This window comes from Microtus oregoni, unplaced genomic scaffold (genome assembly GCF_018167655.1).
Source record: "Microtus oregoni isolate MIOR12 unplaced genomic scaffold, Mior012 000016F_ref0000370, whole genome shotgun sequence".
Taxonomy (NCBI): domain Eukaryota; kingdom Metazoa; phylum Chordata; class Mammalia; order Rodentia; family Cricetidae; genus Microtus; species Microtus oregoni.
Window position 1 is genome coordinate 40,489,669 of NW_024543075.1, and position 26,229 is coordinate 40,515,897.

Sequence of the window (26,229 nt, forward strand, 5' to 3'; positions counted from 1 at the left end):
ACATCCCAAGTTGCCTTGGTCATGGTATTTTATAGCCTAGCTACAGAAAAGTAACAGTTCTCATCAGACTGTCTGTGTCTCTGGGATTATCTGGAAATATTTCCCGGAATACCTCAGCTTCCTGTTCAATGAGACTTAGAAAGAAAATTTTGGTGGGGCCATTTTAGGTGAGTGATATTCTGACATTTTTTGTTGGTCAAAGCAAAAATCTAAAAGCTACTCCCCCAAGTCTATTCCTAACAAATTAATTGGTCACTAATTTCTGTGACTGTTACCTCCTGATTTGCAATTTTCTCCATTCCTAATTCCACTGTATGGTCCTTACTCATCATCTCCTGCCTCGGCTACCTTAACTGCTTCCTAATTGGCCCCTATCCTTCCAAGGTTGACCTTTTCTTAAAGATTTATCTATTCATTTATTATTCATAGTATTCTGCTTGCATGTATCCCTGCAGGCCAAAAGAGGGCACCAGACCTCATTACAGATGGTTGTGAGCCACCATGTGGTTACTGGGAATTGAACTCAGGACCTCTGGGAGAGCAGCTAGTTCTCTTAACCACTGAACCATCCTTCCAGTCCCTGAAATCTTGGGCTTCTATCTATTCTCCCTCAATATTCAGATGATCACATCTGCCATTCTCTCACTTTAAGCTCTGAGGACTTTCTACTGCCCTTAAAGTTCTGAACATCCAACTGACCATACAAGACCCAACTTGATTTGGCATTGTTCCATCCCTTTTGCCATTTTCTGCGCCATTAACACTTGCCTTCGTCTGTTTTCTGTAGTTATAGCTAAATGCCATGAACTGGGTAATTTACAGATAATAAAGATTTGTTCAATTTTTATTTCTGAAGTCTTGGATGTACAAGATTAAGGTGAACATTTGGTGAGGTCCAACTTGCTGTTAGGACTCTGCAGGATTTCAAGATGGCACAGGGTAAGAGGAAGGAGTGCATAAAAGAGACACAGCCTGGTTGGGCTGTGGTAGTAACGCCCTTAATCCCAGCACTTGGGAGGTAGAGGTAGGAGGATCTCTGAGTTCGAGGCCAACCTGGTCTACAGAGTGAGTTCCAGGACAGCCAGGGCTACACAGAGAAACCATGTCTTATAACCCCCCCCCCCACACACACACACACAGAGAGAGAGAGAGAGAGAGAGCGCAACCAACTGGCTTTTATAACAGACCTGTCCTCCACATAACCCTTTATTCCATTAACCCATGAATGGATAAACTCGTGTATGAAAGCAGAGCAGAACCCTTGTGACTTCTGGGGTCAGGGAGGATGGGAGGGGCTGAGGCAGGACCTTTCTATGTATAACTCAGGTTGCCCTCTTGCCTCAACGTGAGTTTGGGTGGAGATCTTTAACTATAGCAGCACCCATGCTCTTCCTGTCCTCCTGCTACTCTGAAAATTTCTTCTTCAGCCTAATATTTACTACCTTTATCTCTCATTTAAATTCTACTTCCTGTGTGGGTTTTCCAAACCTCCCAGGCCGGACTAACCCTACCCACACAGTGCCCTGTGCATTTTCTTTAAGACACCATGTTTCTAACTACTTGTTTGGTGTCTCTTCTTTCTGTTAACTTTGAAATGGTATGGAAACAGGAACTCTCTTACCTTGTTCCTTTGGGTGTTCTTAGCACCAAGGACAGTGCCTCACACATTTATAATTGTTTGCTGAGAGTGAACGAATGAATGAGAAGGATACCTTATCCTTCTAGAAAAACCTTGCTCGTTTCTCAAGGACTCGGGTCAGGTGCTAAACCAGATTCATTTGGGGATCCTTTTATCCTGCATGGGAACCAACATGGTTTATATATTATAGGCCCTTGTTAGATTGCCATGAACTTTTGAGAGATGGGCTTTGGGGGTTTTGTTACACTGTTCTATTTTTGCACATATGTGAAAATGTCCACAACAAAAAGTTAAAAAAAGTTTATATGTTCCACAAGATAAATAAGAGTATATTCAAAGACAACCTTAGAGTGCCTGCTTTGAACTAGTCAGGGTATAATAAAGATCATTCAGCCAGATCTTGTGTGTGTGTGTGTGTGCGTGTGTGTGCTCGCATGGGCATGTGTGTGCTCGTATGTGCGTGTGCATGTACTTTTCCACTTCTGGAAAATTCCTTAGAAGACAAACACAAGATGAAATAATGAATTTACTTTGGGCACTGTTAGATGCATCTCCAATCAGTTGTTCAGTATGCTCTGAGTTCACGATTAAAGCTCAGGGGACCATGCTCTTAGGGGTTCGCCTCTTTTTATTATTGATGGGATCTGGGTCAGCGATCTGACGACTGCTAAGACCTACCTCACTGCCCACGCAGGGCCAGCAGCGAACAGGAATATAGCAAGCACCCAGCAGTTCTTCCTCATATTTTTCACTCTCGTTCTCCACTTTCCTTTAGTAGATTTCTAACGGGAGCCAGGGTGGGGGACTGTGTCACCGCTTTATGCTCAGAGACACAAGCAGAGTGTTAAGAAATATCTTAGTTATGGTCTAGTTTATTCTGTGACTGCAGGCAAGTCGCGTTACCCTTCAGAATGTCAGCACCTGCCTTTCAAATTCGAGAATAACAATTGTGGGGATTGCATAGTGTTGATCTGAGGATGAATGCATGCAAACGGTTGAACATAGAGCCTGGCACAGAGCAAGCGGTCAATAAATACGCGCTATTATTATCCCCAGGACGTCAGGGAGTGCTACCACAAGAGCCAGAGAGCAGCCGGCTGCCAGCCTCTCGAGGCGCGGCCGCGGTCTCAGCACCGCCCCAGTGGGGATCAGGCTCCAAGCTCCAGGAGCGTCTCCCGGCATCTGTGCAGTACCAGGGCCTCGCGGACGCAAAAGGTGAGTTGGTGGCATGGAAGGGGAGAGTTGGGTAGCGGTCCTGGGAGCCGGATGCAGCCAGCCATGGCCAAGGGTCTGCAGGGTGCGGCTGGGGCAGCCGCAGCCAGTGCAGCTCGCCGAGGCAAGCGCGCCCCGCCCCGGCCAAGATGGCGCCCCTCCCCCTCCCGTGCGCGACTCCGCCGCTCGGGGCGCGGCCCCGCGGTCTGCGCGCTCCTGGGCGGGGGATGTTGTGATGGAGAAGCTGCGGCGGAGCGGGAGCCCTGCAGCCTGAGCCACCTTCGCCACCTGGGCCTGGGGCCTCGCCGCACAGGTAGGAGCTGCCCCTGCCTCGGCACAGCTCCGGGAGCGGGATCCCCAGTCTCAGCAGCCTGCACCCCTTGCAGCCCCTTCCTCTCAGGGTCTAGGTCCCCGGACCAGGCCTGATCCCCCTGCCTCATCCCAGCGTCGCCTTCCTACCACGGGCCTGCAGACCACCCTCCGCAGGGTTCACTTCCATACTCACATCGACCCTCTCCCCATAGCTATGCTTGATCCTTCAGGATGCCTTGAGGTGGGGGGGTGAGGGGGAAGCAAAGCGAGGGGCGGTGGAAGAGTGGGGGAGGGGAGGTCTAGTGCTGGGAAGGGGACTTGGAGCCGGGTAGGAGCCAGGTCGCCTGATTCCAGTCTAGAGTCCCAGGCCTGGGGATCTGTCAAGCTGCATTCTGTTGTCCTCAGCGACCGAGGGGTGTGCCCTGGGGCCGGCGAGGTTCTCACGTCAACCGGAGAGAGAGGCCTAGCAGTGGCTGGGTGCTCTTCGGAGCAGTTTCCCCCCTCCATTTCAGAGGTTATTCCCAGCCTCTTCTGAGTTCTGCTTGTCTATTGCATTCTGAACCCCCAACTTCCCATTCATTTTTAAAATCCACTCCATTCTGTCTCTGACGTCCACCCTAGCTTCCAGGCAAGGTCACCGGAGCCCTCCCTGTAACTTCAATGGACCCATTGCCGAGAGCCTGTTACCTTTGAGGAGCGTTCAGCTGGTTTGTGTCAGTTCGGTCTCCTTGAAGGTTTTCCAGGTTTCTTTCCTAGGCACTGTCTGCTGCTTCTCAGTTTCTGGTGCTCTCTTCTTCCTCTCTTCTCTGCATATGTGACCCTGGGTTCTGGCCTGAGCTGCGGTCTTTCACTTTGTCCTTTCTCCCTGACCAGTTCCTCTATTTCCAGCTCTTTAAATTTAATACATAAACTGTCCAGTCCCAGATTTATTTGTCTGGCCCAGACCACTCTGAGGAAATTCAAACTTACATATGCCCAGCTGGCCCCCTTTTCATCATCCCACAGGAGTTTCAAACCTGTAGACTCCAAGGTGAATTAATTTTCACGTCTCTTGTTCCCCTTGTACCTTACTTCCGCATCTGCTGTTCCTTCAGACCCAAAAATGGCAGCTGTCCATTCAGTCCAGGTTCTGCTCACACTGGTTTTCTGAGCGACACTCCCTCCCTCCTCCACAGAATTTCACCTGGTTCTGTGTTGCCCACTACTTCAGTAATTCCCGGGTCTGTTAATTTCACTTGATTCCAACTCTTGTCAGACTTACTCTAGATGCCCTCCCTGCTCCAATCATACCCCATTGCCTACCCCCCTTAGCTGTTATTATCAGCATTGGATTCGTAATGGTCATTTTAAAAATGCATCTGATCATTTATTCATTCAGCAGATAGGATTTGAGCCCCTGATATATACAAGGCGCGGCATTAGGCACTAAGGATGTAATCAAAGAACAGACTAGTCTGGTTCTTGTCCATAGAGAAATGAGGGTCTGTGAAGACGTCAAACGAGAATGGCATTGAAAGGGGTAAACATGAAGGAAGATGCACAGTGCTTTGACAGACCTCAAGAATGGCAGCTAGACTGGCTGGGGGTCAGAGTGAAGGGGTCAAGGGAAGGTTGCTCTGAGGAATTGCTTAGTTTGACTAGAGTGTAAAGGGGGAGTTAGTATAATGAAGTCCCAGAAATGGGCTGAAGAGAATCCATGTAGAACAAAGACCATGATGCCTTCCAGGAATCAAAGAAAGCTGCTTTGGTTGGAGAGGTCAATTATAAGAATTCCTCCCAGAGGGGAGGAAGGCCATGGGCAAGCTAACAGGACAATTTAGACAACACTAAGGATTTTGACCAGAAGGTCGTTGACTTTGGCGCAGATTATGGTTGATAGTGGAGGTACTACAGAGTGGATAAGTCCAGAATTTTTTCTCAGAACGAGGTCGTTGTCTAGGAATGAATTTACTGTAAGCAGCAAGGGTGACACATGGATCTAGGATTGTTCAATATTGGACAATAGAATGGGCCCCCGGAAAAGAATGAGATGAGGGGACGGGAATGAGAAACCGGAATGAATGTATTAATTTGAGAGACCTTTGGGAGAGGTAGATGGAGCTGTTGGGTAGAGAGTTGATTGTACGTGTCTGGAATTCAGGTGAGGGAGCTTGAGATTTGGAAGTCATCATTGTATAGGTGACAGCTGAATCTGTGCACATGAATGACTACTTCTACTGAATACAGGACAAGGAAGAGAAAGGGGTATAGTAAAACTGTGAGAAACCCAGTCTGTAATGGGTGAGAGGAAGATGAGCAAGCAAGGAAGTCTAACAGGCCAAGAAAACAGTACCCATAGGCATGGAAAGAAATCCAGGAATATAGCGCAGGGGAGCTATGAATGAGCACTGGGTGGGGGCTCATGGGGCTAAATTCTCCCGAGAGTACACACGCCCACTATGCATCCACTGGTTAAATGCCACAGGCCATGTTGACCTTAGTAGGTGTTGTTACCTCTCTTGCTGACAGTGAAGCAGGGGTAGAAAAGCCAGAAGGGAAGAGGAGGCTGGCCATAGTGAGCCGGGAGATGAGAGCACCGAGGAACTCAGGGGAAGGTCAGGCTAAGAACTATCTTGTTCTTACCTTGAGAGAATGTAAGTAGTAGGTGCAGCACTTGGTTTAGGCAAAAAGAGAAAGGAGAACAGATTCATCGAGTTTGGATGTTTGAGGATATTCCCCAAATGGCTTCCCTTTCTCCTGTGAGTTTGGAGAGGAGACAGAGAATGGGAGAGGACGGATGATGCAGGAGAATTCCGACTGGTGCGCAGGCAGGAAGTCCCAGGCTCTGATGGTGTCCTGTTCTTCCTCTATTACTGCATCATCAATAAAAAGGGCTTGTTCGTGGGCCGGCGAGATGGCCTCAGCAGATGAAAGTGTTTGCCACCAGACCTGATGATCTGAGTTCCTTCTTCGGGCCTCATGTGGTGGAGGAATAAGACAGACTCCTGAAAGTTGTCCTTAGACCTCTACACGTGTGCTGTGGCGAGGGTGTGACCGCACACAAAATACATAAATAAACATAATTAAAATAAAAAAGAAGGTGCATATAGGTGCCAGTAATTGTTCTAGATGTCTGTGTCCTACTATGTGGTAAGGAGCTATACAGTGACTCCCTAGAGTGTGACTTCCTCCTGGGGAGGATCCATGTCCTATTGTCGGGGGATGTAGGTGTTTGTGGGGTTATAGGTGTGTGCGTGTGTGTGTGGATATAGGTATGGGGGGATATGAGTGTGTGTGTCGGGGGGATACAGGTATACATGCACCACAGTGAAGGTATGAAGGTATGGAGGCCAGAAGACAAGTTATGGAATTGATTCTCTCCTTCCACCATGTGGGTCCTGGGAATCAAACTTGGGTCTTGTGACTTTTTGGCAAGCCCCCTTACCTAATGAGCCATGTTGGCCCTTTTTCATCCTTTGAGATGCCCCAACTATGGATAACCCCAGTGAGAAAGGAGTTGGGTTGTGTTTGTTCTTGAAGAAACTAGGTAGTTTTTTTTTTTCTTGTTCTCATAAGTAAGAAGGTGGTGGTCACGTTGCCTCAGGCTAGACAGCTCAGTCTCAGCACTTGCAACAGACTTTTCACTTCTTACTTCAATGCTTTTTGCCCTGGAGCCAAAGGTCACGACTCTTTAAAGTCAACCTGGCTCTTCCCTGACCCACAAAACGTCTGCTCTCTGCAGGTACACTTCCCAGTGTCACGAAAGTCAGCCTCAGCTTGACCTAGAAACATGGCTTTGTCCACCTCTGCTGCAGAGAACACGTCCTTCCTGAAGTCCCATGAGCTGTCCAGGGGCATGGTGTCTCAGCTGCCATTGGATAGTCATTAAGCCACAGCATTGGTTTAAGTGTTCTTTTCCTCCCTCTTTACGCAGACCTGAGCCTCACCTGACCGGGACTCCTGTCTCATCCTGCCTTTTAGGGCTCCTTCATCATTTTCCAGTACCTTCCCTAAGATCCCTTTGCCTACCCAAGCCTAAGGTGGCTGTACAGACTTTCCTGGTATCTGTTCCCAGCCAGTTCCACACTTCCAGGTTTCTAGTTCCCCAGTGTCTGTCCCCTTCATCCATCCTTCCCTTCCACACAGTGGCCACTCTGGCAGGCACACAACATATTATCCTTGATGATGTTGTAATTCTGAGTGAGACAGAGTGCCATATATTCCGATAGCGTGTGACACTGGGCGTTGTGGAACACAGGAGGGGATGGTCCTTTTTAGGTGAGGAAAGTTCAGGGAAGATTGCTTAGGAGCCCTGACAGCTGAGCAGAGGTTTGAAATTCAAGAAGAGGTTCTTACAAGTAGGTGAGGAATCCAGGCTGAGGGAACAATGTAAACAAAGACTTGGGTTTTGTTTGGTGTGTTCCAGAGCCTCTCGTACTTCATATGGCTGAATATAAGGTGTGACAGGATGGGGGCTGAGAGGGGCTGAGTTGGCTGCAGTGGCCTCTCAGGTATCCTGTAAACTGAGCTCAGGCCTTATCCTAAAGTCAGTGGTGAGCCCTTTAATTTTGTCAACCAGGGAGTGACACAATGTGGTTTCCATTTTTGGAAAATTACTGTGGCTCTGGATGGAGACAGAACTGCCTATTTTTTCCTCTCCGTTGATTCCAGCGACCATGTGTTTGCTCACAGTCCAGGTGGAGCTACAGGGATCAGCCCAACAGTTTAGTTAAACGTGAAGGTGAGGCACACACATGTACAGAAACCTTTTTCATTTGTTTCGTACACGTTCCTAGCATTGTGCTACATCTCAGGAGCTAGAAATGATAGAGATGCAAGCTGTGACTCCTGTCTCCACGTTCTGGGCCAAGCCTGGAGAGATGGGAGGCCTTGCTCAGGTACACTGTAACACCTGCATTCCATATGGGCAGCAGAGAAGACCGAGGCAGGTGAGGGCCAAGAAAGAATGGAGATGGGGGAAGAGGTGTATAGTGGGGGTCCTGAAGCCTGGGAAGGGTCCAGGAGGGGGAGAGAGCTTCGAGTGATGCTTTTGGGCGGGAGAGTAACAGTAGGCTGCAGGGAGAAGAATTAAGAGCGGAGGAATTGGGTAGTGGGTGATCAAGGAGGAAGAACTGGTGTGGGGGTTCCAAGAAAGGCAAGGGGTCACAGGATAGCCAGCACAGGTCACTGACAGTGAAAAGGGTTGATTGGGCTGTGGGGGGTGTCCAGGGACCCTTGAGGATAGGTCATACTTAGAACCTGGTTGGTGCGTGTGTGGGAGACACCTGAGAAGTGGCTGATACTGAAGCAAGGGGTCCCCTTCACATGCAGACTGGAGGAGTGTGACTGAGGTACCAGAAACCACTGCGGAGACAGGCAGATCCAGAGCACAGCATAACTGGGGTCTGGGGAGATGTGAGGGCAGGCTGTACACTTCCTCAGTGACTGCTAATCGCCAGGTTCCTGCTTCTTGCTCTATGCCAGGACATTGCTAGAGGCTGGGAATGCAACATTTTAAACAACAACAACAACAGTAATGCAAAATCCTGACCAACATGGAACTTAGCCATCAGGAGGTCAGTAAACAAACACAGGCGAAGCCAGGAGGCACTTTAATCTCAGCACTCGGGAGGCAGAGACAGGTTGATCTCAGTGAGTGTGAGGCCGGCCTGGTTCTAGGACAGCCAGGGCTGTTACACAGAGAAATTCCTGTCTCAAAAAAATGAAAACAAACAAACAAACAAACACAAATGATAAATTATCTTGGTAGATGATGATTCATGCCTGGGAAGACTATGGGGTTACTAAGCTGGGGAGAGGTAGCCTGCAATTAAAAAACAGATGTATAGGGAAGGTCTCTCCGATAAAGTGATCCTTGCACAAAAAGACTGGAAAGGCTGGAGGCTCCAGATCAGAAGCTCCTGAGGGGACCATAGCATTATAAGGACTGGCAGCAGAGACTGGTGCCCTAGGTGAGATATTTCACAGACAAATACTGTCTCTACTAAGCTAAGGCTTTGTATAGCCAAGAACTGGAGCTGAAGGCCCTTCCTCTGTGGCCTGCTCTCCTGGACATTGTCTGCCATCTCTACACACCCATCTGTCCTGTTTAGCCAGTCATTATTGTCGAATGGGCTGAGGGATGGCTGGTATTAGTGGTTTATAATACAGCCTAGGGGGCTGGCAGTGAGGGCGCTCCAGATAACACTGTGGCAGGAAGGAAGGGATAGTCAGTGTCTAGTAGCCAAAACACACGGGCCTGTCCTGTGTTGGCTATGTCCCTGGCACAGTGAGCCCCGGCTGGTCAAGTGGGGCGTGGGGATGCACAGAGAGCCATTGTGCAGACACTCTGCCTTTGGTGATGAGGAGAAAGCAGGCACCACTGTGCTGCTCCAGAACACCAGGGGAAGGGACAGCGCAGAGCTGGGCCTGGCTTGTGGTGGGAGTGGGGCTGCAGTCTGATGGGAATGTAGCTCATGGGGCATGTATTGGTGTGTGCTGGCCTACGGAGCACAAGAAGATGAGAGACAGAACCTAAGACTGGGTCAGAAACAGGACTACTTAACACGGTCTCTCCTCCCTGTCTCGCAGGATCTGCCAAGGCCATGTCTGTTCCATCATCCCTGAGCCAATCGGCCATTAATGCTAACAGCCACGGAGGCCCTGCACTCAGCCTCCCGCTGCCCCTGCACGCTGCCCATAACCAGCTGCTGAACGCCAAGCTGCAAGCCACAGCTGTGGTACCCAAGGACCTTCGCAATGCTATGGGAGAGGGTGGTGTGCCTGAACCAGGCCCTGCCAACGCCAAGTGGTTAAAGGAAGGCCAGAACCAGCTTCGGAGGGCTGCCACGGCCCATCGAGACCAGAACCGAAATGTGACGTTGACCTTGGCAGAAGAGGCCAGCCAGGAGGCTGAGACAGCACCGCTGGGTCCCAAAGGCTTGATTCATCTATACTCTGAGCTGGAGCTCTCAGCTCACAATGCAGCCAACCGAGGGCTTTGTGGACCTGGCCTGATCATCAACACCCAGGAACAGGGACCAGACGAAGGAGAGGAGAAGGCAGCAGGGGAGGCCGAGGAGGATGATGAAGACGAGGAGGAAGAAGAGGAAGAGGAGGACTTGTCTTCTCCTCCAGGGCTGCCTGAGCCCCTGGAGAGTGTGGAAGTCCCCTCTGGGCCCCAGGCCCTCACGGATGGCCCCCGGGAACATAGCAAGAGCGCTAGCCTCCTATTTGGCATGCGGAACAGTGCAGCCAGTGATGAGGACTCAAGCTGGGCCACCTTATCACAGGGCAGCCCGTCCTATGGCTCGCCAGAGGACACAGGTACCATGTGGAGCTAGATGTGGCAGTATGGGAGGGCGTGGAGTCGTGCAGAAGCCAGGGCCAGCCCAAGAACGAGGTGCAGAGCTTGCTGCCTCAGTCAGAGGGTGCTTGGCCATAGGTCTGTCTGTCGTGCATGCCGTGAAGGGTGTATCTATCTATTCATTGTGTGGGCTGTCATGGTTAATGTGTAGACTAGCTGCTTTGATGAGCACTTACTAAGAAACTGACCCTCTGGTCAGCATTGTGGTACTTATAATTACAATAATGCTGTGACATAGATACTTTTTCTATGTCCATATACAAACGATGAGAAAAAGGCCCCAGCAAGTGTCATAGCTTCCTGAGGGTCACAGATAGTCCTGGATCATAACAGCTAAAAGCTAAAGCAGCTCTGAGTCCAGACCTGTGTGAGCTCTGTGCACAGCACAGCACTAAGGTGGACTTGGGATAGTCATGTCTACTCCCACTTTCCACCTCTGCAAACTGGGAGGGTTCGTTTCTGCTTATGAACCACATGCCCTGTGCAGAGTGCCATGCTGGCCATTGCCAGGGTGCCATTTCAGGAATGAAATATTGGCCAAAAGTTAGGGGACCTTCTAGGGAGATAGATATTGGAGAACAAAGATTGATCACTAAATGTGACCCATTTAATAAAGTTGGGACTCTGTATTTGCTAATGTTATACAGAGTAGAGATTTCCCTACTGTAGCTGTAGCTACAGCCCAAAAGATCTGAGGGTGAGGATATAAGAAAAGCTTCAGTGGGGGGTGGCATGAGTTAATGATAGCTCACTTGCTTAGCATACTCAACCTAAGTTCTGTTCCTGGAAGGACAGATGTGGAGACAGACTCTGACTTTGACTTCTCAAGGTGCTAACAATGTCTACACTCTACTAAATGGATGCTGGCATGGGAGATGCATTACAGATACCTGAGCTCTTTATCTTCTCTTTTTTAAAAGCCTAACTGAATGTTCTCAAGCACATACAGAAGTAGAGATGACAGCCTGGCCTGTTCATCACCCATTTTTATAATCATCAATGCATAGCTAGTCTTGCTGTATCAATGCCTTATTCACTGCTGAGCCTCAGTCTAGGTTTGTGTGTGTGTGTGTGTGTGTGTGTGTGTGTGTGTGTGTTTAATTCTTTTCCTTTCAGAGAGTCTCGCTCTGTAACCTCAGCTGACCCTAGGTTTGCTGGGTCCTTGTCTCCACCTGAGTGTGCTGGGATTGTAGTCATGAACCACACCATACTACATACCCAGCCTGGTTTTGCTTATATTTATCTGTGTGTTTAGCATACTCCCAGTTGTCTGGTAATTGTCCCACCTAGCCTTCTGAAAAGATGAGAACTATATGAATTGATATCCAAATAGCCCCACAATCATTATGTTTTTTGTTTTGTTTTAAATGGATGCTCATGCATATGGAAGTCAGAGGACAACTTTCAGGAGTTGGTTCTCTCTTTCCAACATGTGGGTTTTGCCGGGCAATGGTGGCACACTTTAATCCCAGACATGGGAGGCAGAGACAGGCAGATCTCTGTGAGTTTGAGGCCAACTTGGTCTACAAAGTGAGTTTCAGGACAGCCAGAACTGTTACACAGAGAAACCCTGTTTCAAAACAAAACAAAACAAAACAAAAAAAAAACAAAACCAAAAAATAAAATAAAAACTAACATGTGGGTTTAGGGGATTGAACTCGGGCGTTGCTTGACAGCAAACGCCGTTACCTGAAGAGTCATCTTACTGGCTCTTCTTTCCTTTCCTCTTTCTTTTATTTTGTTTATTCGTTTATTTATTTGCTTGGTTAGGGACTCATTTTATAATCCTAGATACCTAGAACTAACAACACACTATGTAGATCAGGTTGGCTTCCAGCTGATAATGATGCTCTTGCCTCTCCCAGGTGTTGGGATTATAGCGTGAGCCACAATGCCTGACTTTGAAGTTTCCTGAACGTGTATAAACGTTTGCTTTATTTTTCTGTTGATTGCGCACACAGTATGTTTTCTGTCTTGAGTTTTCCATGATCTGAACTTTTTAGCTTCTTTCTCCAAATAGTTTTGAACATATTCTTCCTCTGTATTTTGTGTAAACTAGTAGATCATTCTAGAGCCTTGGTCAGATTCTGGTTTGGTGGCTTTTTGTTTTGTTTTGTTTTTCAAGGAGGGCACCTCATAGGTGGTACAATACCAAAGGTAAAGTCTAATTGTTTCTCCTTGTGTGCTGTTAGTGGCTTTTGGTGGCCAATGTCTTCGTTCTCTGTAAAGGGAGCATCTTTCATTTTACTCAAGCTACTTACTTACTGGATTGAGTTTAGAGAAAAAAAGATCTACACACCGAAAGTTAGATTCCAATGTAAACTTCCCAAATTCTAAATGTCAGTAACTAATTCTGACTTTTCAGAAGAGCTGTGCAGGTCATATGTGTCTCTTTGAGGCTCGCCTCACTGCTGATTACAGTTGGTTTCCCCTGCTACCCTGGACAGGAAGTCGCTGGCCAAATAGAGGCCTGGTTGTCGTCACTGGTGGCAGCATTTCTGATCTTCTGCGGTGGGAGGGCAGCAATACAGAAGGACTAAGGGTGTGCTGGGCATGGCCAGTGGTCTCAACAGGCCATGGAGGAGTGAGAGGGGACTCCTGGAGTCCAGGTGTTGTTGGACCTAGAGGTGTTAGGCCAGTCCCAAGGATAGGAGGGGTTCAGCTACTGCTTGTTCCTTCTTGAATGTGTTTCTTCTTTTATGAGAGCCACAGATGGTGGGTTTCTGCTAAGTAGAAATGGGGTAGGATAGAACAAAAGTTTTCCCCCCAGTTTTGAGATCTCCACAAAGTAGTTTTTGACTGAATGAACTGTGTGAATTGAGTGAGTAGTGTGAATTGGCTATGAATGGACTATGTGAATTGAGTGAGCAGTGTGAATGGATGATGAATGAACTGTGTGGATTGAGTGAGTAGTGTGAATTGGCTATGAATGGACTATGTGAATTGAGTGAGCAGTGTGAATGGATGATGAATGAACTGTGTGGATTGAGTGAGTAGTGTGAATTGGCTATGAATGGACTATGTGAATTGAGTGAGCAGTGTGAATGGGTGATGAATGAACTGTGTGGATTGAGTGAGTAGTGTGAATTGGCTATGAATGGACTATGTGAATTGAGTGAGCAGTGTGAATGGGTGATGAATGAACTGTGTGGATTGAGTGAGTAGTGTGAATTGGCTATGAATGGACTATGTGAATTGAGTGAATAGTGTGAATGGGTGATGAAGGGACTGTGTGAATTGAATGAATAAATAGCGTGAATGGGTGATGAATGGGCTGTGTGAATTGTGTGAGCAGTGTGAATGGGTGATGAATGGACTGTGTGAATTGAGTGAGCAGTGTGAATGGGTGATGAATGGACTGTGTGAATTGTGTGAGCAGTGTGAATGGGTGATGAATGAATGCATTTCCTACCTGTGTTGGAGACACACTCTGAGCCAGGCCTTGTCCTGAATGCTGAGAACAGACTGGACAGGGCAAAGATGTTCTTACCCTCTCGGTACTTGTGAATGCTGAGTGTCTGGTGAGGAGACAGAAATAGACAGCCATAATCAGTGATGATAAGCAGGTGGGTAGAGGAGCAGAAGGAGGGCGTCGTGCCATCCTGAGGGAGCCGGGAAGATGGGTCTGCCGTGAGAGCTCCCTTTACACTGTTGTCTGAAGGTGGACTGAGTAATATAGCTAGTAATAGTAATAGTAATTACTTAGGAGGGAGGGAGGAGAGCGAGGGAGTTGTCAGAGGCAAGGCTAAGAGGCAGACAACTAGGGACTCTTAAGAGCACCTAAAACCCGAGGAGGGGTTTGTATTCTGTCCTGAGGGTAATGAGAGAGCAGTTAAGAGTATTAGACTGGAGAGGAACCTGATTAGTTTGACATCTCCTAAGAACCATTCAGGCTGTAGTTGGTAGTGGAGACAGAAGGAAGCCAGTTGAGAGGCTTCTGCAGTAATCTACATTAAAGCGTGCTGGTTGTCAGACTGTAGTAGTGATGTGCACAGGGGGGAGGGGAAGAGGAGCGCTACACAATCATGGTCTCCTGAGCAAACTAGTTTGCCTGCCTAAGCCACTAAGGCATTCATGGATGAATGAAGGGAGGGAGGGAGGAGGCCATAATGATATCTGGATCACGTGAGTGCCTGAAGGAAAGTGCACGGTTGTGGAATTAAATGCGCGTGTGTGGAAGCAAAGGCCCCGGCTGGGTTGTGCTTGGAGAGAGATGTGCCAAGCTCCAGAAGGGCCTCCCAGATGGTCAAGGCGGGAGGAACTGCCCCCTCCAGGACAGATCGGAAGGATGAAGCGCTTTGAAGCAGGAAGGCAGGGGCTGACAGGGATGGCAGATGGATTGGTGTGCATGACTCAGTCAGGGGAACCGTAAACTGCTCCCCACATTCCAGAAATGCTCGACCCACCGTGAAGCAGGCTGGGGAGGGCCCTTGGGGTTGGTGTTCCTCGAAGGTTTTAGCAACAAAGTCCTGAAGGGAGTTGGGGGACGGTCTGGGGGAAAGCACACATTTGCTGAACCTCAGTAGAGTGGATAGTGAGGGTGGAGACAGTGATGGCTGCCTAGAAGGTGGATGGGCACAAAGGACTCCTTTTCATTGGGTGTCTGCTGACTTACCTCATTTGCAGGCTGAGGATGGCGGAATGCCTCGTCTGACTAACTCATGTCAGGTGTGGAGACACCTTGGCATAACCACACCCACTCCCAGCCCCTCTGTGTCTTGGTACCCAGCAGCTTGGGTCTTTAGACTGCCTGTCCCTCAGTGCTGCCTCTTGGACCAGTCAGGATTCCTGGTTTCCTTGGTAACGGGAAGCACGTCAGCAGTCTGGGCGCTCCCAGCCATCCCAGTGCTGCTGCGGTTGCCGAGGAGACGCTGCAACCTAGCTGGGCCCTGGCAGGTGAGGGGGGTGGTGCTGGGAAGCCTCAAATCCTCAATCTTGCTAGGGCTCAGGCTCTCAAAGACCACCCTTTAGTTGAAAGTGCTGGATAGGGTCTGGATAAGGGAGGGATCCCTGTTGGAAGCCACACCCTGTTTATGTTGAGCACCATAGGTTCTGCAGGGCCCCAGGTGGCTGAGCTATTCCCACGAGGCTGAGTCTCCTGGTGTTTGTAAAACTGGCTTAACTGTGCGATTGATGTCACTGCTGGAGAATGGGATGGAGACTCAGGATCGAGGAGGGGAACCAGGGTAAGGAAAGTAGAATAGGAGGAGCTGGGGTCTCATGAGCCTCTCTTCTCATCCCATCTCCATCCCAAGGAGGTTCCCTAGTATGGTGGTCTTGGCCCCTCCCTTGAGAACTCCAGGCGGAGGAGGATCTTGCCTGGCAGACGCTCTGCCCTGGTGAGAAGGGGGCGGGATGAGCTTTTCTCTGCAGCCCAGCACCAGGCTGTGAGCCCAGCCGGCTGGGCTGGAAGGGGATGTGAGGAGGGAGGGTGGAGGCAGGAGGGGCAGGGAGTAAGCGCCATGTTCTCCCAGGACTTTTTCCTGGCCATCATCCTGCAGGACAACAGTCCAGGTGAGGGGCAGCATGGGGCTGGGTGTGATGTGAGGCGGGGCTGACAAAGAGAACAGAGGTGGAGGGCACACAGTCTGGGTGACAGGATGGAGTGATTTAGATCCAGGAGAGGAGGGGTGTATATACGTAGTCTGTATGTGTATGCATGACATATTTGCCTGTGTGTGAGGGTCTGGGTGTGGGTGTCTGTGTGTGTGTAGTGACTGCACAGAGGTGGCAAGGGTTGATAATGTGTGTGTGTGTGTGTGTGTGTGTGTGTGTATGTATGTATATATGTATGTATGCATGTATGTATGTATATACACAAAGCTCTACATGAGTATGTAACTGGTGTTGCTATGTTTGCTGCTGAACTTACAAGTACACCTGTATGTGATACCTTCCAGAATTTTCTATGTGCTGTGCACTATTTATGGCTGCACAGGTGTGTAATAGGGCTTACATATATTGTGGATCCGTGTGCACATGGACAGGAACTGTCAGTGTGAGCACCTTTATATAGCCAGACATACGCACATGCACGATGTATGAGGAGGTGAACTGGGATCACTCAACCTCCTTCTCTTACCTTCTTTCCCTCCATGTGGCCACATTGGGCAGCAGCAGGGCCCAGGAGGAGGTCTGAGCCATGCTCACCACTGGTGACTCAACAAGCAAGCAGGGACTATACTGTCCCTTCCTTGGCTCCTTCTTCCCAGCCATGGGGGCTTGGGAAGGGGACTGGGCATCTACTGACTGCTCGTTGGGTGGGCTGACCCTCACTGAGCCTCCTACCTGGCAGATTCCTTCTGGAACCCCAACGCCTTCGAGACGGATTCCGATCTGCCAGCTGGATGGATGAGGGTCCAGGACACCTCAGGGACCTATTACTGGCACATCCCAACAGGGACCACCCAGTGGGAGCCCCCAGGCCGGGCCTCGCCTTCACAGGGGAGCAGCCCACAAGAGGAATCCCAGGTGAGACTCAGCAGCTTATTGTTCCGTGCCAGGGGTGGAAGGGACTGTGCTGCTAGGACGAGGTGACACTACCACCCCTGTACCATCCCCTCTCCAGCTTACCTGGACCGGCTTTGCTCACCAAGAAGGCTTTGAGGAAGGAGAATTTTGGAAGGTAAATGAAAGACCAGCTTCACTGTGGGGGTGACTGGAAAAGGCCCTAATTCCTCGATCCCTTTTTCCTTTGAAAAAGGATGAACCCAATGAGGAGGCCCCAATGGAGTTGGGGCTGAAGGACCCTGAGGAGGGGACATTGTCCTTCCCAGCTCAGAGCCTCAGGTGAGTCACCAGGCGCAGTGGGCTAGAGGTAGGCTGGTTCTGTGTGGAATGGGGTATTGGGACAACCCCAAAAATAGGGGTGCCATGTCAAGTGTTCTCATCTGCCTCTAGCCCAGAACCATTGCCCCAAGAGGAGGAGAAGCTGCCCCAACGAAATGCCAACCCAGGGATCAAGGTTTGTTCAAGACCAACACCCATTTTGTAAGCAGGCCCCCATGGTGTGCTGTGAGGGCGTCTGTGGTCTCAGCCAGTTCTCAGATGGAGAGTTCTTCCCAGTCTCATCACAGGGCTGTGTGTCCGAGCTGGGCAGTCTTCTGACACCTTTGGTATTTAACTCAGTTGGCCCAAGGGTCTCCTGGGGACTCTGAAGGCTTGGATCAGCAGGTGTCTCTTCTGCCCATGTCCTGTGTGTGGAGCTTCCATCTTGGTTTAGAATGCACCCCACCTTTTCTGTTCTAAATAAGGAGCCCCTCTGTCCTCTGTCCACGGCACCTCCAGTTCTATCTCAGATCTACACTGACCCTCTTCTATGTCTGGCAGTGTTTCGCCGTGCGCTCCCTAGGTTGGGTGGAGATGACTGAGGAGGAGCTGGCCCCAGGACGCAGCAGTGTGGCAGTTAACAATTGTATCCGTCAGCTCTCCTACCACAAAAACAATCTACATGACCCGATGTCTGGGGGCTGGGGAGAGGTGAGGGCCTGAGCTGGTGAGGTGGTGGGAGTGTGGGAGTGTGGGAGATACGGGAGATCGGACTTGTCTCCAGAGGGTTGTGAGTGGATGTTGGTTTACGTAGTATGCCATGGGCTGGATGTGTAACCCCAGGCTGACACCATGAGGGGCGGTTGCCGAACTGTGATGGGGATGACAAGGGCCATGGGGACCTTTATTGGAGTAAGGCCCCCAGTTGGGTGGTCTGATGGTTAAACAAGCCCTGCTCCTCCCCTATGGTGGTTAATGTCCCTTGAGCTGGAGATGGTGGGTCTCTGCCACCTTCCCACTGGGGTAGCACTGAGTCCCGCCTCCTGGGCTTGCAGGGAAAGGATCTGCTGCTCCAGCTGGAGGATGAGACACTAAAACTGGTGGAGCCACAGAGCCAGGCGCTGCTTCATGCCCAGCCCATTGTCAGCATCCGCGTGTGGGGCGTCGGGCGGGACAGCGGAAGGTGGGCACAAGAGTCTGTGGGGCGGGGGTGGGGGCTCATCCACCCAGCCATCAGAATCCTCTTCTCTAATCTCTTCTTTGGCTCTCTTGTGCTGCCGGACCCAGAGAGAGGTATTGACGCCCATCTGCTTTGGCTGTGCCCCTCCCACGCCTGGACCTGATGCTTTGAAGCACTTAGACTCCGTTACTATGCCCTGTATCTTCTCACCTGCTGTGCTGGGCATTATCCTCCATCTCAGCATGCTTACCTATCTGTCCTCCACAGCTCCTTAAGACAGAACCTACAGAACACCAGGGCAGAAGCCCTCTAGGAGCTGCCATGGACAGAGAGGATGTGGGTGGAATGGGGGCCAGGCTTGGTACTTGATGGTTCTAGGAAACATTGAAGTGACCCTCCCCCAACAGGGACTTTGCCTACGTAGCTCGTGATAAGCTGACCCAGATGCTCAAGTGCCACGTGTTTCGCTGTGAGGCACCCGCCAAGAACATCGCCACCAGCCTGCATGAGATCTGCTCCAAGGCACGGCCCCTCCCTGGACTAGCTGTCACCTTTGCGCTAGAAGGGTGTGGGCAGGGTTGCTGAGTTGGTGGGTAACTATGTGGGATCTTCAGGGCGTTGTAACTCTGACAGATCCCATCCCCCCACCCCCATTCACTCCTCAGATCATGTCTGAACGGCGCAGTGCTCGCTGCTTGGTGAATGGACTCTCCCTGGACCACTCCAAACTTGTGGATGTCCCCTTCCAAGGTGAGTACTATAGCCTTTCAAGGCCCAGCTCAGCTTTGTTAGTTACGGTGAGGTGACCCAAGAAGAGGCACAGGTTCCTGGGCAGGTACAGCACGTGGAGATGGGATACTTTACTTAAGTAGAGGGGCTTCTGTAGAGGGAGGCAGGGAGAAGTGGGGGCGAGGATTTGGCTGGGCAAGTGCATAGCTTCTGCGCTGGTGCTGCAGGCTAGAACGGCTGACCCTCTTCTTCTCCCCACAGTGGAATTCCCAGTACCTAAGAATGAGCTGGTACAGAAGTTCCAAGTCTATTACCTCGGGAATGTACCTGTTGCTAAACCTGTTGGTATGTGTGCACTCTTCCTCAGGGGCCACCCCTCAGTCCTAGAGCTCTGTCCCCACCCTGTACTTCCTCGGGCTGCTTCTCTTGGACCTTGTCATGTGTGGCAGGCAGATCCCTGCCTTTCAGAATTCATCCCATCTCCCTATAGCTCTGTCCCCGCCTGCCCTGTGTCCTGCCTGCAGCTCCAGTGAGCATGTTTCCATCCATGTGATAGTGAATAGCTATCACGTGATGAGTGCTGAGCTAGGCTCATTGGGAAAGTTCCTCCCCTGAACCCCCATCCCATGGGAGAGCTTTGATGGGCTTGGGAGGTAGGTATTTGAGTTGATGGAAGCACGTGGCCTTAGCCTGGTACTGGGTTCAGTCTTAATATGAGCCGTGAGCATCTGGAGAAGGAAGCGGTAAGTATCATTGACACAGGTTTTGGTATTGTGAAACATAAAGGCTTTTTAAAAAGTTTTTTATTTGATTGTATGTGTAAGGAGATGGGGATCAAACCCAAATCGTCAGGCATACAAGCAAGTATTCTACCACTGAGTTAAACCTCCAACCCTCTTTATTTCTTGATAATCCTATGTGTAACAGTTACAGTAATACCTGTTTGCAGATAATGAAATGAGACAAGAGACCATGCTTTCACAGACCCTGCCATTTGTTCATTAACTTAACAATTGCCTTTGAAACCTTGTATCAGGCCCTGTGTTGGGCACTGGGGAAAATGGCCACAGCCGAACTTTCATGTCATTTATGGGAGCTTATAGTACAGTAATCAGGAACCAATCAAACAAACGTCATGATAAATTAAGTTCTTTATGGAAAGGAAGTAGCAAGGTGTAACCAAAGACCTTCATTTGATTTGAGGGGCCAGAAAATTCTTCCAGTGAAGCCAGGTCTAGTGACATCTGTAATCCCAGTACTTGGGAAGCTGAAACAGGATTTCCACAGTGTGGTGAGCTATATCATGAGTACCTGGCCAGCCAGGGCTACAGAGAAAGACCTTATCTCCTCGACCTACCTCACTCCTGCAAAAAAGGAAGAAAAGAAAACAGTCTTCTCGTGACAGTGTCCAATGAGCTGAGAAATATGAACAGTAGCAGATGTGTTAAAGTTAGATGAAGGCAGGCCAGGTCAGGGGAAACTTATGCTCAGCTGAGAGGACACTGTGTGAGGGCCCAGAGCAGGGGACACTGGGACTTGGGAAGCAGTAAGAGAAAGTTGTAAAGGCCTGTGCTGAGGGCTGTGCACTGGTCATTAATATTTTCTTCAAGATAAGAGCTACAGGGAGCCATTTGCATTGGTCAGCTTCCATTACTATATAAAAACACCTGAGGTAATCAACTTCTAAAGAGAAACAGTTTATCTGGCTCATGATTTGGCTTTGTCTGTGACAATGTTAAATCATACAGGAACCCTTGGCACAGCAAAGTTACTCCCTTCACACCCTGGGAACAAAAGAAGAAGAAGCCAAAGTTCTACAGTCCCCTTCAGGGACAGACCTCTTGCTGTTCCTATCTCTTCAAGGCTCCAGAGCTTCCAGTCACACCATGGGCTGGGGATCGAGGCTTTAACACATGGGCCTTTGGGGGGAACACTTGACACGTACCCAAACCATACCTGTTTCAGGAGAGTTCTTGGACGGATTTGAATATAGTAAAGCTTGCTTTACTTGTACCATGAAGAAAGATGTTGAACAGGTGGAAGAAGATGGAGGGGATGTAGGAGGATCTTGATGTTCATGGCAGTGTGTATTGAGAGTATCTTAGGCAACAGTGGGGCTGAAAAGGAGTGTAAGTCAGTAGGCATTGGTGACCATCCGTAGGGTGAGAGACACAGGCATTACAGATGACTTAAAGGTGTCGTTAAGGAGTGGTTGGCATTGACTTGATAGCCGAGTGCTAACTGGATAGCAGCTAAAAGTAACAGATACTGGCAGAGGTTAGTTTAGGTATGGGATTGTGAGTTCAGTTTTAAATACACCAAATTCAGTGTACCCTTGGACAAACTTAGTGGGAATCAGGTTGGCAGCTAGGTTCATTGGTCTTGTCCATAGCTGAGAGCAGAGATCTGGACTTGAGATAGAAGTTTGGGCATCATTAGGTTTTAGAGACAGTCAATCCTAAGTATGGCACCAGAGGTTGGCACCAGAATATGGGCAGCTCAGAGTGAAAGGGAAAATAGCTTAGGCCACCTTTGTAGTCTTCCAGTATTTAATGTCTGCGTGGAGGAAGATGACACTTCCAGGACAGTAACAACAGGAAAGAGGTGGGAGGAGACAAAGAGAGGACTCCAAGGAATGGTGGCTGTCGTGGTAGATCCTGGTGCATGCCTGCAGCCCCAGCTCGAGGGACAGAGAAAAGAGGATTGTGACCTTGAGGCTAGTTTGGGCTGTGTAGTAAGACCCTCCTTCCAAAAGAAATCAAAGTAGGAGGAAGAGAGGAGGGGAAGAAAGAAGGAATGAAGGAATAATGAACAGGAGCTGGAGGTGAAAACAGGTTCTCAGAGAACAGAAACGGGTAGCGGACCTGGGGACTTGCTTGGCGTTGGTTTCCTTCTTACCCACAACTTCTAACCCCCCCCCCCCTTGACTCTTCTAGTTATCAGCCCCCACTCATTACTGTTCCCTTTCATTTGACGCTGTACACAGGACCTCACAATTCCAAAGCAATCCTTGGCTACCCTGTCACTTCCATGGGTCTGTCCTTTCAAAGACAGGGCTTTTGGACCATTGGGTTCTTAGGTTACTTACTCCTTTTCATCTGTACACTCCTGTAAAAATGTGCATGCATGCATGTGTGCGTTCGTGTGTGCATGTGTATGTGTGCATGTGTTAACCTATAGAAGTCTGAGGACAACCTTGAGAAGTCAGTTCTCTCCTTCCACCTTTACGTGGGTTCTGGGGAATAAACTCAGGTCATCAGGCTTCTGTGGCAAGTCTGTTGATTTATCTTGCCAACCCTGTGCTCCCTCTTTATCCCCTACCCTTTTTTAAACAGTGTCCTCCCTGAAGCTACAGGGTTTACCCAACTATACACTAGGTTATTCTTGCATACCTTACTTGTGCCAGGCATCGTTCTAATCTCAGCATATATCAGTGAACAGCACTGAGCATGGTCTGGCATTCGAGTGGATTACACTCCAGCGAGGAGAGACAGTCAAAGAGGCGTACATTGCGCGGTGTATCTGAAAGTGACAGCGGCTGTAGGGGAGAGATGAGCAGGATAGGGAATAGGAGTACAGGTTTTTAACCCTGACCTATGAAATTCAGCTACCCTCCTTCCCTTTTTCCCTCCCTCCCTCCTTCCTTCCCCCCCCCCCCCCCCCCCGTTTTCTTTTTTCCAAGACAGTTTCTCTGTGTAGTCCTCGTTGTCTTGGAACTCTCTTTGTATCCCAGGCTGGCCTTGAACTCAGAGACCCACCTGCCTCTGCCTCACAAGAGCTGAAATTAAAGGTGTTTACCACTACACTCAGCCAGCTGCCTTTTCTAGATCACCTCCCTCAACCCACCACCGACTCAGAAGCCAGGCTCCACCCCAAGATCATCCGCTTGTTCTTTCATTTGACTTTGGTGATTCATCCACCCCCATGAACTTTGAAATTTCCCATCGCTTCAGTTTAAATGTTGTAGACGTCACACCATTCTGCCTTGCTTTGGCGACTTGCAGCGTGACTCTGCCCATCTGCTCCTTCCTGTGTCGTCATCCTCCTGTGCACTCCTGCCTTATTAGACTTCCCATTTCCATGAGTATGCCCCTGCTGCCTTAGTGTACCATTTCAGATGCCATTCCTGTGAATCTGAAACCTTCAGCAAATGAACCGCGTCAGACTGAGAAACAGAATCCCGTCACATTTGGTCTCTCCTTGAAATGACCGTAAAATCCACGGTAGAAAGAGGGTTTCTTCAGACACCTTGATAAGAGTTATCTCTGAAACCAGGTGTGGTGGTGCTCACCTTTGATCCCAGCATTCCTCAGCAGAGGCAGGTGAATCTCTGTGAATTCAGGACCAGCAAGTTCCAAGACAGCTAGGACTACACACACACAAATACACACAAAATATATCTTAAAAAACAACAAAAACAAAACCCAAAACAACAACAAAAAGAGTGCCCTTTCCATGCCCTGGAGAAGGCTTACCAGGTGAGACCTAGGATGGTAGTCAGGAAGACTAAAGTGGACATGGGAAAAGAGCCCGTGGGGACTTGGCTATTAGTAATAAATGTCCTTCAGGGCATCCTTCCCCTCAAATCACCCTCCTCCCACAACACACACACACACACACACCCATCTCTACTAGTAGCTTTTACTGAAAGTTGTTTAGATAAGACTGGCCTTGAACTTGTGGCGAACCTTTTGACTCTGCCTTCCGCGTCTGTGATTTTATAGGACTTTGAAGTAAAGGAGACCATTATGGGATTGTTTGATTTTGGTTTTTGAGACAAGGTAGCTATGAATGACCTGGATCTCAGTATGTATAGTTCATTCTGTCTCTGTGGAAGTACTGAGATTATAGGTGTGCACCACCATTCCCAGAGAGACCTTTTTTTTATTTGAATGTTTTTATAAGCATATATTAGTTATACATAATAATGAGTTTTGCTATGATATTTCATTACATGTATATAATGTATTTTGTTTATATTCACCTTCTATTATCATATCTTCTCCTCTCCTGTTGAATTTACTGATTGATGTGTTTGTGTGCGTGCGTATTTTGTTGTTGTTTTTTGTTTGTTTTGAGATAGGGTCTTTCTACATAGTTCTGTCCTGGAACTCACTGTGTACATCAGGCTTGACTGAAACTCACAGAGATCTGCCTACCTGTGCCTCCACAGTGCTGGGTAAACACACACCACTGCATCTGACCCCAGTGCTGAGCCTCTTCCTCTTCCCAGCTCCTATTCTTCTGTTTTCATGTCAAGGTGTCACTGTGTAGCTTTGGCAGACCTGGACTCCATGTCTAGACCAGGTTTTGAAGTCACAGTGAAGCCCTGTCTCACAGACAAAACAACCACAATCCAACCCAAACAAACAAACAAATAAAAAACCAGGGCCTGGAGGTGGATCAACTGGTAAAGGCACTTGCAGTTAGGCCTGACAACCTGAGTTCAGTCTCCTGGACCCACATGGTGGAAGGAGAGAGCTGACTCCTGCTGTTGTCCTTTGACCTCAGTGAACATAAATACACAATAAAATAATTAATTAATTAATTAAAGATTAAAAAAAGTTTGGGTCTGGAGAGAGAGGACGAACCTGGCTGATGGGAAGCCACTATTGTATCAAAGAGTCCAGGTGATGTTTGAATATGCATGGTAACAGATGGGGAAGTCGCAGCTCTCTGGGGAGGGGTCCATCCATTTAGGGGACTGAAGCGAGAGTCAGTGAAGAAAACCAAGCTGGAGATTCAGGATAGAAAGAGCAAGGGTCGGGAGTCACTGAGGTCAAGGAGGAGTACCTAGACAGCAGCATCCTCAGGCCACAGGCTGCTGAGATGAGTTTGACTGGCAGAGCTGTCAGGTTTGTGTCTGTGTTTTCCAGGGGTGGATGTGATTAATGGAGCCCTGGAGTCAGTTCTGTCCTCCAGTAGCCGTGAACAGTGGACCCCAAGTCACGTCAGTGTGGCCCCCGCCACTCTCACCATCTTACACCAGCAGGTAAAGGGCGGGGGTGGGAGAAAGTGTGACTGAGCTTTGCCATGGAGGGGCATCGAGTGTGGGGGGGGGGGAGAACTGGCTATCAGAAGGGTGTGCTTCAGTGGGATAGGGCCGGGGTGTTCCTTTTTAACTGGGTGCCTTCCCTGCAGACAGAGGCAGTGCTGGGGGAGTGCCGGGTGCGGTTCCTCTCCTTCCTGGCTGTGGGCAGAGATGTGCACACCTTTGCGTTCATCATGGCTGCTGGCCCAGCCTCCTTCTGCTGCCACATGTTTTGGTGCGAGCCCAATGCTGCCAGCCTCTCCGAGGCTGTGCAGGCTGCATGCATGGTAAGCAGGGAGGGGAGTAGGATAGCACTGTGACCTTAAGGGGCTGAGATGGAGAGTGACTGCCCCTCTGCTTCTCTGCAGCTCCGCTACCAGAAGTGTCTGGATGCTCGTTCCCAGACCTCCACCTCCTGCCTCCCAGCACCCCCTGCGGAGTCAGTTGCCAGACGCGTAGGGTGGACTGTCCGCAGGGGTGTTCAGTCGTTGTGGGGTTCCCTCAAGCCCAAACGTCTAGGATCCCAGACCCCATGAAGAAATCCCATCCTTCCTCCACCTGCTTGTGTTGGGCCCCAGGGAACTCAAGGGTTAGGGGACCCTGGATACTGTTCCTAGGCCTCACGTCCCCCAGGCTGCCCCTCCTCAGTAGCTGGGGTTCCCTACCTAGGAGCCGGGAGAAACTGAATTCCTTCACAGAAGTCATTACGCTGAGCTGATGACAGGAGGGCCAGAAGCAAGGCCAGCCCTGGGCTCTCCATCCCCAGTGTTTGAGGTGGAGCAGGAGGAACTGGTCCAAGCCAGGCCCCACCCTCAAAGGCCCAGCAGGGCAGGAGGGGATTGGTCTCGGCATGGATCCCCTCTCCCCTGTCCTGCGGGCACCTCCGCTGTACTGATATCACTAATAAAGTCTGTCTGCGCTGCTGTGTGTCTCCCCAGCTCACATGAACTCCTCAGTCAGGATCTTGCTACCAGGCTACCTTTGCCCTCCCTGTTTGGGAAGAAGAAATTGGG

At 49.6% G+C, this 26,229-nt stretch overlaps 1 protein-coding gene across 5 annotated transcripts; it reads left to right on the forward strand.

The window, feature by feature from the left end:
• The first annotated feature begins 2,709 nt into the window (after positions 1-2,709).
• Positions 2,710-26,139, forward strand: Apbb1 (amyloid beta precursor protein binding family B member 1). Of its 5 annotated transcripts, none has more exons than XM_041666586.1 (15): positions 2,712-2,854; positions 9,734-10,468; positions 16,804-16,979; positions 17,077-17,133; positions 17,212-17,297; positions 17,409-17,472; positions 17,838-17,987; positions 18,332-18,459; positions 18,564-18,569; positions 18,864-18,978; positions 19,122-19,206; positions 19,447-19,530; positions 25,062-25,177; positions 25,327-25,503; positions 25,585-26,139. In XM_041666586.1, the coding sequence occupies exons 2-15, from the start codon at positions 9,748-9,750 to the stop codon at positions 25,750-25,752; spliced, it is 2,133 nt and encodes a 710-aa protein (XP_041522520.1). In that variant the 5' UTR covers positions 2,712-2,854; positions 9,734-9,747; the 3' UTR covers positions 25,753-26,139. The 5 variants fall into 5 exon arrangements, with proteins under 5 accessions (XP_041522521.1, XP_041522520.1, XP_041522522.1 ...); XM_041666588.1 differs by lacking the exon at positions 2,712-2,854 and adding an exon at positions 3,018-3,164; XM_041666587.1 differs by lacking the exon at positions 18,564-18,569 and having other exon boundaries at positions 2,710-2,854.
• The last annotated feature ends 90 nt before the right edge of the window (positions 26,140-26,229 follow it).